This window comes from Dendrobates tinctorius, unplaced genomic scaffold, assembly GCF_039654945.1.
Source record: "Dendrobates tinctorius isolate UK_male_01 unplaced genomic scaffold, ASM3965494v1 ptg000377l, whole genome shotgun sequence".
Classification (NCBI taxonomy): domain Eukaryota; kingdom Metazoa; phylum Chordata; class Amphibia; order Anura; family Dendrobatidae; genus Dendrobates; species Dendrobates tinctorius.
The window spans coordinates 6,686,978-6,699,692 of NW_027362043.1; the positions used below are offsets into that span (position 1 = coordinate 6,686,978).

At 44.4% G+C, this 12,715-nt stretch overlaps 1 protein-coding gene across 1 annotated transcript in view; it reads right to left on the reverse strand.

Moving 5' to 3' along the window:
- Positions 1-8,968, reverse strand: part of S100A13 (S100 calcium binding protein A13) — a 58,026-nt gene extending 49,058 nt beyond the window's left edge. The window contains exon 1 of the mRNA XM_073563088.1: positions 8,873-8,968. Coding sequence (XP_073419189.1) covers positions 8,873-8,953 — 81 coding nt within the window. The 5' untranslated portion in view covers positions 8,954-8,968. The remainder of the gene's footprint in view (positions 1-8,872) is intronic.
- Between the last annotated feature and the right edge of the window lie 3,747 nt (positions 8,969-12,715).

The window sequence follows — 12,715 nt, forward strand, 5'->3', positions numbered from 1 at the left end:
AATCCAGAAAATCACATTGTCTGTTTTTTTTTCATTTTATTTGCATATTATGGTGGAAAATAAGTATTTGGTCAGAAACAAAATTTCATCTCAATACTTTGTGATATATCCTTTGTTGGCAATGACAGAGGTCAAACGTTTTCTGTAAGTCTTCACAAGGTTGCCACACACTGTTGTTGGTATGTTGGCCCATTCCTCCATGCAGATCTCCTCTAGAGCAGTGATGTTTTTGGCTTTTCGCTTGGCAACACAGACTTTCAACTCCCTCCAAAGGTTTTCTATAGGGTTGAGATCTGGAGACTGGCTAGGCCACTCCAGGACCTTGAAATGCTTCTTACGAAGCCACTCCTTCGTTGCCCTGGCGGTGTGCTTTGGATCATTGTCATGTTGAAAGACCCAGCCACGTTTCATCTTCAATGCCCTTGCTGATGGAAGGAGGTTTGCACTCAAAATCTCACGATACATGGCCCCATTCATTCTTTCATGTACCCGGATCAGTCGTCCTGGCCCCTTTGCAGAGAAACAGCCCCAAAGCATGATGTTTCCACCACCATGCTTTACAGTAGGTATGGTGTTTGATGGATGCAACTCAGTATTCTTTTTCCTCCAAACACGACAAGTTGTGTTTCTACCAAACAGTTCCAGTTTGGTTTCATTAGACCATAGGACATTCTCCCAAAACTCCTCTGGATCATCCAAATGCTCTCTAGCAAACTTCAGACGGGCCCGGACATGTACAGGCTTAAGCAGTGGGACACGTCTGGCACTGCAGGATCTGAGTCCATGGTGGCGTAGTGTGTTACTTATGGTAGGCCTTGTTACATTGGTCCCAGCTCTCTGCAGTTCATTCACTAGGTCCCCCCGCGTGGTTCTGGGATTTTTGCTCACCGTTCTTGTGATCATTCTGACCCCACGGGGTGGGATTTTGCGTGGAGCACCAGATCGAGGGAGATTATCAGTGGTCTTGTATGTCTTCCATTTTCTAATTATTGCTCCCACAGTTGATTTCTTCACTCCAAGCTGGTTGGCTATTCCAGATTCAGTCTTCCCAGCCTGGTGCAGGGCTACAATTTTGTTTCTGGTGTCCTTTGACAGCTCTTTGGTCTTCACCATAGTGGAGTTTGGAGTCAGACTGTTTGAGGGTGTGCACAGGTGTCTTTTTATACTGATAACAAGTTTAAACAGGTGCCATTACTACAGGTAATGAGTGGAGGAAAGAGGAGACTTTTAAAGAAGAAGTTACAGGTCTGTGAGAGCCAGAAATCTTGATTGCTTGTTTCTGACCAAATACTTATTTTCCACCATAATATGCAAATAAAATGAAACAAAAACAGACAATCTGATTTTCTGGATTTTTTTTTCTCAGTTTGTCTCCCATAGTTGAGGTCTACCTATGATGTAAATTACAGACGCCTCTCATCTTTTTAAGTGGTGGAACTTGCACTATTGCTGACTGACTAAATACTTTTTTTCCCCACTGTATACAGCTGTATATTATATTCCCTGTGCTTTATAGGTGGGGAATGAACATGAAATATATGTAGATAATAGCGGAATGAACACATATCCCATATATACAGCTGTATATTATATTCCCTGTGCTTTATAGGTGGGGAATGAACATGAAATATATGTAGATAATAGGGGAATGAACACATATCCCATATATACAGGTGTATATTATATTCCCTGTGCTTTATAGGTGGGGAATGAACATGAAATATATGTAGATAATAGGGGAATGAACACATATCCCATATAAACAGGTGTATATTATATTCCCTGAGCTTTATAGGTGAGGAATGAACATGTAATATATGTAGATAATAGGGGAATTAACACATATCCCATATAAACTGCTGTATATTATATTCCCTGTGCTTTATAGGTGGGGAATGAACATGTAATATATGTAGATAATAGGAGAATGAACACATATCCCATATAAACAGGTGTATATTATATTCCCTGTGCTTTATTGGTGAGGAATGAACATGTAATATATAGTGCCTTGCGAAAGTATTCCTTTTCCCACATATCATGCTTCAAGCATAAAGATACCAAATGTAAATGTTTGGTGAAGAATCAACAAGTGGAACACAATTGAGAAGTTGAACGAAATTTTTTGGTTATTTTAAATTTTTGTGGAAAGTCAAACACTCAGAAGTTGGACGTGCAATATTATTCGGCTCCTTTAACTTAATACTTTGTTGCGCCACCTTTTGCTGCGATTACAGCTGTAAGTCGCTTGGGGTATGTCTCTATCCAGTGGAGAAACTACAAAGTTATGGGCCCCGGTGCGGACTTTCAAATGGGGCCCCCCATGCCAAAATAAACGCACATCTCCACTCCGCACACCTCGTACACGCGCGGCTCCGCTCTGCACACCTCGTACACGCGCGGCTCCACTCCGTACGCCTCATACATGCGCGGATCCGCTCTGTACACCTCGTACATGCATGGCTCTGCTCCGCACACCTCGTACACGCACAGCTCCATTCCGTCAACCTCTTACACACAGATCTGCTACATCCACCCTGTAAACCCCTCCTGACCCCACACATAAACTTACCCTCATCCAGCACCATGACAACCAGCAGAGTCCTGCATACACTGAGGGCCCTGATCATGTGACCCCTGACTCCTCCCCTCCTGTGACCTCATCACAGGTCCTGTGCGCACAGAACAGCCATCGCGTCAGGCCAATTGTAGCCACTTGCAATCGGGCCCCTAAGAACTCCGGGCCCCGTCGCAGCTGCGACCGCTGAGACCACGGTAGTTAACCCCTGTCTCTATCAGTTTTGTACACCGAGACACTGAAATTCTTGCCCATTCTTCCTTGGCAAACAGCTCGAGCTCAATGAGGTTTGATGGTGATCGTTTGTGAACAGCAGTTTTCAGCTCTTTCCACAGATTCTTGATTGGATTCAGGTCTGGACTTTGACTTGGCCATTCTAACACCTGGATACGTTTATTTGTGATCCATTCCATTGTAGATTTTGCATTATGTTTTGGATCATTGTCTTGTTGGAAGACAATTCTCCGTCTCAGTCTCAGGTCTTTTGCGACTCCAACAGGTTTTCTTCAAGAATGGTGCTGCATTTGGCTCCATCCATCTTTCCATCAATTTTAACCATCTTCCCTGTCCCTGCTGAAGAAAAGCAGGCCCAAACCATGATGCTGCTACCACCATGTTTGACAGTGGGGATGGTGTGTTCAGGGTGATGAGCTGTGTTGCCTTTAAGCCAAGCATATCGCTTGGCATTGTTGCCAAAAAGTTCGATTTTGGTTTCATCTGACTAGAGCACCGTCTTCCACATGTTTGGTGTGTCTCCCAGGTTGCTTGTTGCAAACTTTAAACTACACTTTTTCTGGATATCTTTGAGAAATGGCTTTCTTCTTGACACTCTTCCATGAAGGCCAGATTTGTGCAGTGTACGACTGATTGTTGTCCTATGGACAGACTGTCCCACCTCAGATGTAGATCTCTGCAGTTCATCCAGAGTGATCATGTGCCTCTTGGCTGCATCTCTGATCAGTCGTCTCCTTGTTTGAGATGAAAGTTTAGAGGGACGCCGGGTCTTGGTAGATTTTCAGTGGTATGATACTCCTTCCATTTCAATATGATCACTTGCACAGTGCTTCTTGGGATGTTTAAAGTTTTGTAAATCATTTTGTATCCAAATCCGGCTTTAAACTTCTCCACAACAGTATCACGGAACTGCCTGTTGTGTTCCTTGGTCTTCATGATGCTCTCTGTGCTTCAAACAGAACCCTGAGTCTATCACAGAGTGTCACGTGGACCCGTCCTGTGTAACACGACCCGCAGGCTGGTAACTAAAACAACAAGACAAGGGAAAGGGAAACAGTTACAACGGTGGGCCCTACGATAGGGAACAGGGACGTGGAGACCTCCTGCACTCCCATGAGTCAGTGTCTCTCACACTCCTAACGTTCCCTAGGCCGGTTCCACACCGGGCGCCGATCAGGATACCTGTCACCCTAGCACACCCTACACCTATCCCTTGCTAGGGAGCTGGGTGGTGCAGGCACTGGCCCTACTGCTGTACTAATCCACACCAGGGAAAAATACAAACAGGGACACACCACTTAGCTTTGCTCTGTTGCTCTTGCTCCCAGCAACAGAGTCCACCACCAGAATGCAGATTTCCTCCTGAATAGCTGCCACCAAGCTGTGTCAGAGCTGCAAGGAAATCCCCTCTGACTCCTTCCACACCAGGACTCTGACTGTGCTGCAAGGAACTCTCTCTAGCTCCTCTCTCCACCAAGGATGGTTGGAAATGACCACTATCACCAACAGTGATTGCAACACCTGACACTTTTTTATAGCAAAGCCAGAGCAATCACACCTGCTTTATAATCACATGCACTAAACTAAAGAAACCAGAGTGCAATGACCCTAACGGCCACCGGGGGCAAAACTAGAACAGAAGCCACCACAGTGCAATGACCTTAATGGCCACCGGGGGGCAAAACTATCTTTAAGCACACAGCTTAAGGAAAAAAAAAGGTTACTAGTGCATTTTATCTGTCATGATCCAGCATGGATCATGACAGTACCCTCCCCTTAATGAGGGGCCTCAGGACCCTCAAGACCGCTCCTCATCAGGGAACCACCTACAGCGGGGACGCCCAGGTCTAGAGTTCACACCTACAACTACCTGCACTTCAGGTTTATGACAAACGAGCACCGCTGATATTGGCAATGTATGTTCTGGAGGCACCACACATCTCTGAAGCGTCGACCTGGGGAACGAGTTGTGTATGTGCATGTTTGGGAGTAACTCGAGCTGGTAAGACTCCGGGCCCTGGATAGCCAACACCAGATACGGCCCGATCACCTGAGAATTCCAGACCCCAACAACACACTTCCACTGGATGTTTTTGGTGGCCACCCATACATGCTCGTTCACACACAGGTCCAGACCTGAACGTTTATTGCCAAACATTTGCTTGTCAAAATAGGGTGAACTCTTTCTGGAACTGACAACAAAGGCGTCCCCCTGTGTCACCATACTCACACCCCCGCAATTCACCAAGGGAAACACCACCCTCCAACCCCTCCTACTACGAGGTCTGCGCCTCTCAGGGTTGGCTAATGGTGAGGGTTGAGCCTTGCCCCTACTCTCCTTCAGCACCTCCGCTGCTCCCACTGGAGAGGAAGGGGACGCTTGTAGAGAGATGGCAGGGACAGTAGCCCCTAGGCAGCAGCCCTCACACGACTGCTCCCAGCTGACTACTTTCCTAGTCCGCCAATCTGAAACCGGGTTGTGTTTTTTAGACCAAGGGGCCCACAACGATAGGTGCTGGATATCCCTCCAAGACGTAGTATGGCTGGGGCACATCCTGATGTCTGCTATGCAGCTCAATGTCTTCTATGACTTGGTTTAACCCCCCCCTGGCTCAGTGGGACAGAGTTGATGGCCTGGACGCTTATGGGTTTGTCCGGTGTCTCACCACTCAGACCATGAGTCTGGACAAACTGAGCATCCACCAGACTGACTTCTGCTCCACTGTTAACAAGCACTGGTATGCCCTCAGGTACCTCGCCAACCATCACCTCTGCTGACATAGTACCTTCTGAGGGCGAGGAGGAAATATACACTCCCAGGTTGTCTTCCTCCACACGACCCGGGGGTCACTTCTCTGACATAACCGAAGTTTCGGCGTGAGTGCCAAGGACTAACTCATTAGTCTGCTCACTACAGGGATGTACCCCTTCACCTTGGGGAACACCAGGCAGTACCATGGGGACACCGAATCAACCCACCTGCCTGGGTATGTCCACCTGTATAAGCAAGTCCTGCTTCCCAGCAGAGACTCCATGGCACATCCTCGCCAAAGCCGTATATGGACCCTCTAGGTGAGGCAGAGGATAAGCCTCAGAGCCATAATTCCGCTGCAGGTGCTGCTGAAACACATCATTCAGCTCCTCACTAATCTCAGTGAGGGCCAGCAGCAACTGCTCAATGGTCTGAACTTGGCCCATGGCTCACCAGATAAAAATGTAAGGTTGGTGATAATGTCACGTGGACCCGTCCTGTGTAACACGACCCGCAGGCCGGTAACTAAAGCAACAAAACAAGGGGAAGGGAAACAGTTACAACGGTGGGCCCTGCGATAGGGAATGGGGACGTGGAGACCTCCTGCACTCCCCTGAGTCAGTGTCCCTCACACTCCTAACGTTCCCTAGGCCGGTTCCGCACCGGGCGCCGATCAGGATGCCTGTCACCCTAGCACACCCTACACCTATCCCTTGCTAGGGAGCTGGGTGGTGCAGGCACTGGCCCCACCACTGTACTAATACACACCAGGGAAAAATACAAACAGGGAAACACCACTTAGCTTTGCTCTGTTGCTCTTGCTCCCAGCAACAGAGTCCACCACCAGAATGCAGCTTTCCTCCTGAATAGCTGCCACCAAGCTCTGTAAGAGCTGCAAGGAAATCCCCTCTGACTCCTTCCACACCAGGATTCTGACTGTGCTGCAAGGAACTCTCTCTAGCTCCTTTCTCCACCAAGGATGGTTGGAAATGACCACTATCACCAACAGTGATTGCAACACCTGACACTCTTTTATAGAAGAGCCAGAGCAATCACACCTGCTTTATAATCACATGCACTAAACTAAAGAAACCAGAGTGCAATGACCCTAATGGCCACCGGGGGCAAAACTAGAACTGAAACCACCACAGTGCAATGACCCTAATGGCCACCGGGTGCAAAACTATCTTTAAGCACACAGCTTAAGGAAAAAAAGGTTACTAGTGCATTTTATCTGTCATGATCCAGCATGGATCATGACACAGAGCAAGTGCCTTTTGTACGGAGACTTGATTTCACACAGGTGGATTATATTTATCATCATTAGTCATGTAGGACAACATTGGATCATTCAGAGATCCACAATGAACTTCTGGAGTGAGTTTTCTGCACTGAAAGTAAAGGGGCTGAATAATATTGCATGCCCCACTTTTCAGTTTTTGAATTCCCACAAAAATTTAAAATAATCAATAAATTTTGTTCAACTTCACAATTGTGTTCCACTTGTTGATTCTTCACCAAAAATTTACATTTGGTATCTTTATGTTTGAAGAATGATATGTGGGAAAAGGTTGAAAAGTTCCAGGGGGCTGAATACTTTCGCAATGCACTGTATGTAGATAATAGGGGAATGAACACATATCCCATATAAACAGGTATATATTGTATTCCCTGAGCTTTATAGGTGGGGAATGAACATGTAATATATGTAGATAATAGAGGAATGAACACACATCCTATATAAAACAGGTTTATATGGGATATGTGATTATTCTCCTATTATCTACATATATTACATGTTCATTCCCCACCTATAAAGCTCAGGGAATATAATATACACCTGTTTATATGGGATATGTGCTCATTCCTCTATTATCTATCTATATTTCATGTTGGTACCTTGGTACCCATGTGTTGTGCAGCCTAGCCTGTTAAGCGCCCAGGCTTAGGTGTAGGTAGGACAGAGTCTGAGACAGGCATCAGTGTTCACCGGTGGCTCTGCACGCCACGGTGCACGTGCTTGATACTCCATAGTCAGCGTCTATAGTGGTGTCCGCAGGTACGACGCCGCGCGCTCAGAAGGTCTAGAGGGACTCTGACCCCGTGTCCTTGGGGCAGAGTTCTGTGACCGCTTTCTGTGCGCTCCGTGGCCGGACCCTGTGAGCTAAACAGGCTCCGGCATTTATGTTCCACAGTAGCACAGCTCTGTGAGTTAACAGAGTTCGCTTCTGTTCACACTGAGTGACGTTAACCCACGTGCGACCTTTTCTACACCGCTTTATACTTCTGCCATTACTAAGCAGCAGTTTACCACCCCTGCATGGTGGACCCTGGGATGCGAATGCACCTTACTATTATTTTACTATTTGGTGTGCTCCGCCAGCCCTAACAATATACACCTGTTTATATGGGATATGTGTTCATTCTCCTATTATCTACATATACAGTATTTCATATTCATTCCCCACCTATAAAGCTCAGGGAATATAATATACACCTGTTTATATGGGATATGTGCTCATTCCTCTATTATCTACATATATTTCATGTTCTTTCCCCACCTATAAAGCTCAGGGAATATACCCGTATTTTTCGCTTTTTAAGACGCACCTGATTATAAGACGCACCCCCAAATGTGGTGAAGGAATAGAGAATTTTTTAATAAATGGGGTCCGTCTTATAATGCCAGTGTCCGTCTAACAAATCATATAGGGTATATGTCCCTCATAGCCCCCCCACCCTAAAATTAGCCCCCTTAATCTGGATATGGTAACCTTATATTGAATATAGCCCCCTTGTGCTGGCACACGGGCCCCCTGTGGCTGGCACACATCACCCTGTGGCTGGCACACTGGCCCCCTGTGGCTGGCACACATCACTCTGTGGCTGGCACACTGGCCCCCCTGTGGCTGGCACACTGGCCCCCCTGTGGCTGGCACACATCACCCTGTGGCTGGCACACGGCCCCCAGTGGCTGGCACACATCACCCTGTGGCTGGCACACTGGCCCCCCTGTGGCTGGCACACATCACCCTGTGGCTGGCACACTGGCCCCTGTGGCTGGCACACATCACCCTGTGGCTGGCACACTGGCCCCTGTGGCTGGCACACATCACCCTGTGGCTGGCACACTGGCCCCCCTGTGGCTGGCACACTGGCCCCCCTGTGGCTGGCACACTGGCCCCCCTGTGGCTGGCACACATCACCCTGTGGCTGGCACACTGGCCCCCCTGTGGCTGGCACACATCACCCTGTGTTAGATATCGCCTCCATGCTGCTGCTTTTAGTAAAATAAACTCTTTCCTTACCTTCTCAGCACTGTCCCTCCTCGTGTCTCCCTCAGTGTGGTTGAGCTCCTCCTCCACTTCCTGGTTCTCAGAGCCGGTCATGTGATCAGCACAGCAGAGTGCTGATGACAGCAGCAGCAGAGACACCGGGAGATCAGCGCTGGAGGAGGTAAGGAAAGAGTTTTTTATTTTACTATGGGCAGCAGCATGGGGGCGATATCTAACACAGGGGATCATGTGCGATCAAAGGAGGGCGCAGGCAGCTATAATATGCACCGCTCCCCCAGCCAGTCACCGTGGTGCGGTTTCAGCACCATGGTGATGGACAGCGGCAGTGCATATTATATGAGCGGGAGCAGGAGATCAAAGGCTCCCTTCGGCAGCTTTTACCAGCTCACAGCACCTCTCCAAAGCTGCCCCCACCTCCCCTGGACCCTGCAGTACATATATATATATACACCCCCTCCCCCGTATATTCGGATTATAAGACGCACCCCCTACTTTCCCCCAAAATTTGGGGGAACAAAAGTGCGTCTTATAAAGCGAAAAATACGGTAATATACACCTGTTTATATGGGATATGTGTTCATTCCTCTATTATCTACATATATTTCATGTTCATTCCAAACCTATAAAGCACAGGGAATACAATATACATCTGTTTATATGGGATGTGTTCATTCCTCTATTATCTACATATATTTCATCTTCATTCCCCACCTATAAAGCACAGGGAATACAATATACATCTTTTTATATGGGATATGTGTTCATTCCTCTATTATCTACATATATTTCATCTTCATTCCCCACCTATAAAGCACAGGGAATACAATATACATCTTTTTATATGGGATATGTGTTCATTCCTCTATTATCTACATATATTTCATCTTCATTCCCCACCTATAAAGCTCAGGGAATATAATATACACCTGTTTATATGGGATCTGTGTTCATTCCTCTATTATCTACATATATTTCATGTTCTTTCCCCATCTTTAAATCTCAGGGAATATAATATACACGTGTATATATGGGATATGTGTTCATTCCCCTATTATCTACATATATTACATGTTCATTCCCCACCTATAAAGCTCAGGGAATATAATATGCACCTGTTTATATTGGATATGTGTTCATTCCCCTATTATCTACATATATTACATGTTCATTCCCCACCTATAAAGCTCAGGGAATATAATATACACCTGTTTATATGGGATATGTGTTCATTCCCCTATTATCTACATATATTTCATGTTCATTCCCCACCTATAAAGCTCAGAGAGTATAATATACACCTGTTTATATGGGATATGTGGTCATTCCTCTATTATCTACATATATTTCATGTTCATTCCCCACCTATAAAGCACAGGGAATATAATATACACCTAGTTATATGGGATATGTGTTCATTCCTCTATTATCTACATATATTTCATCTTCATTCCCCACCTATAAAGCTCAGGGAATATAATATACACCTGTTTATATGGGATCTGTGTTCATTCCTCTATTATCTACATATATTTCATGTTCTTTCCCCATCTTTAAATCTCAGGGAATATAATATACACGTGTATATATGGGATATGTGCTCATTCCCCTATTATCTACATACAGTATATTACATGTTAATTCCCCACCTATAAAGCACAGGGAATATAACATACACCTGTTTATATGGGATATGTGCTCATTCCCCTATTATCTACATATATTACATGTTCATTCCCCACCTATAAAGCTCAGGGAATATAATATACACCTGTTTATATTGGATATGTGTTCATTCCCCTATTATCTACATATATTACATGTTCATTCCCCACCTATAAAGCTCAGGGAATATAATATACACCTGTTTATATGGGATATGTGTTCATTCCCCTATTATCTACATATATTTCATGTTCATTCCCCACCTATAAAGCTCAGAGAGTATAATATACAGTAGTTTATATGGGATATGTGTTCATTCCCCTATTATCTACATATATTACATGTTCATTCCCCACCTATAAAGCTCAGGGAATATAATATACACCTGTTTATATTGGATATGTGTTCATTCCTCTATTATCTACATATATTTCATGTTCATTCCCCACCTATAAAGCACAGGGAATATAATATACACCTAGTTATATGGGATATGTGTTCATTCCTCTATTATCTACATATATTTCATCTTCATTCCCCACCTATAAAGCTCAGGGAATATAATATACACCTGTTTATATGGGATCTGTGTTCATTCCTCTATTATCTACATATATTTCATGTTCTTTCCCCATCTTTAAATCTCAGGGAATTTAATATACACGTGTATATATGGGATATGTGCTCATTCCCCTATTATCTACATATATTACATGTTAATTCCCCACCTATAAAGCACAGGGAATATAACATACACCTGTTTATATGGGATATGTGCTCATTCCCCTATTATCTACATATATTTCATGTTCATTCCCCACCTATAAAGCTCAGGGAATATAATATACACCTGTTTGTATGGGATATGTGCTCATTCCTCTATTATCTACATATATTACATGTTAATTCCCCACCTATAAAGCACAGGGAATATAACATACACCTTTTTATATGGGATATGTGCTCATTCCCCTATTATCTACATTTATTACATGTTCATTCCCCACCTATAAAGCACAGGGAATATAATATACACCTGTTTATATGGGATATGTGCTCATTCCCCTATTATCTACATATATTACATGTTCATTCCCCACCTATAAAGCTCAGGGAATATAATATACACCTGTTTATATGGGATATGTGTTCATTCCCCTATTATCTACATATATTTCATGTTCATTCCCTACCTATAAAGCTCAGGGAATTTAATATACACCTGTATATATGGGATCTGTGCTCATTCCCCTATTATCTACATTTATTACATGTTCATTCCCCACCTATAAAGCACAGGGAATATAATATACACCTGTTTATATGGGATATGTGCTCATTCCCCTATTATCTACATATATTAAATGTTCATTCTCCACCTATAAAGCTCAGGGAATATAATATACACCTAGTTATATGGGATATGTGTTCATTCCTCTATTATCTACATATATTTCATCTTCATTCCCCACCTATAAAGCTCAGGGAATATAATATACACCTGTTTATATGGGATCTGTGTTCATTCCTCTATTATCTACATATATTTCATGTTCTTTCCCCATCTTTAAATCTCAGGGAATATAATATACACGTGTATATATGGGATATGTGCTCATTCCCCTATTATCTACATATATTACATGTTAATTCCCCACCTATAAAGCACAGGGAATATAACATACACCTGTTTATATGGGATATGTGCTCATTCCCCTATTATCTACATACACTCACTGGCCACTTTATTAGGTACACCATGCTAGTAAGGGGTTGGACCCCCTTTTGCCTTCAGAACTGCCTCAATTCTTCGTGGCAGAGATTCAACAAGGTGCTGGAAGCATTCCTCAGAGATTTTGGACCATATTGACATGATGGCATCACACAGTTGGCGCAGATTTGTCGGCTGCACATCCCTGATGCGAATCTCCCGTTCCACCACATCCCAAAGATGCTCTATTGGATTGAGATCTGGTGACTGAGGAGGCCATTTGAGTACAGTAAACTCATTGTCATGTTCAAGAAACCAATCTGAGATGATTCGAGCTTTATGACATGGCGCATTATCCTGCTGAAAGTAGCCATCAGATGTTGGGTACATTGTGGTCATAAAGGGATGGACATGGTCAGCAACAATACTCAGGTAGGCTGTGGCGTTGCAACGATGCTCAATTGGTACCAAGGGGCCCAAAG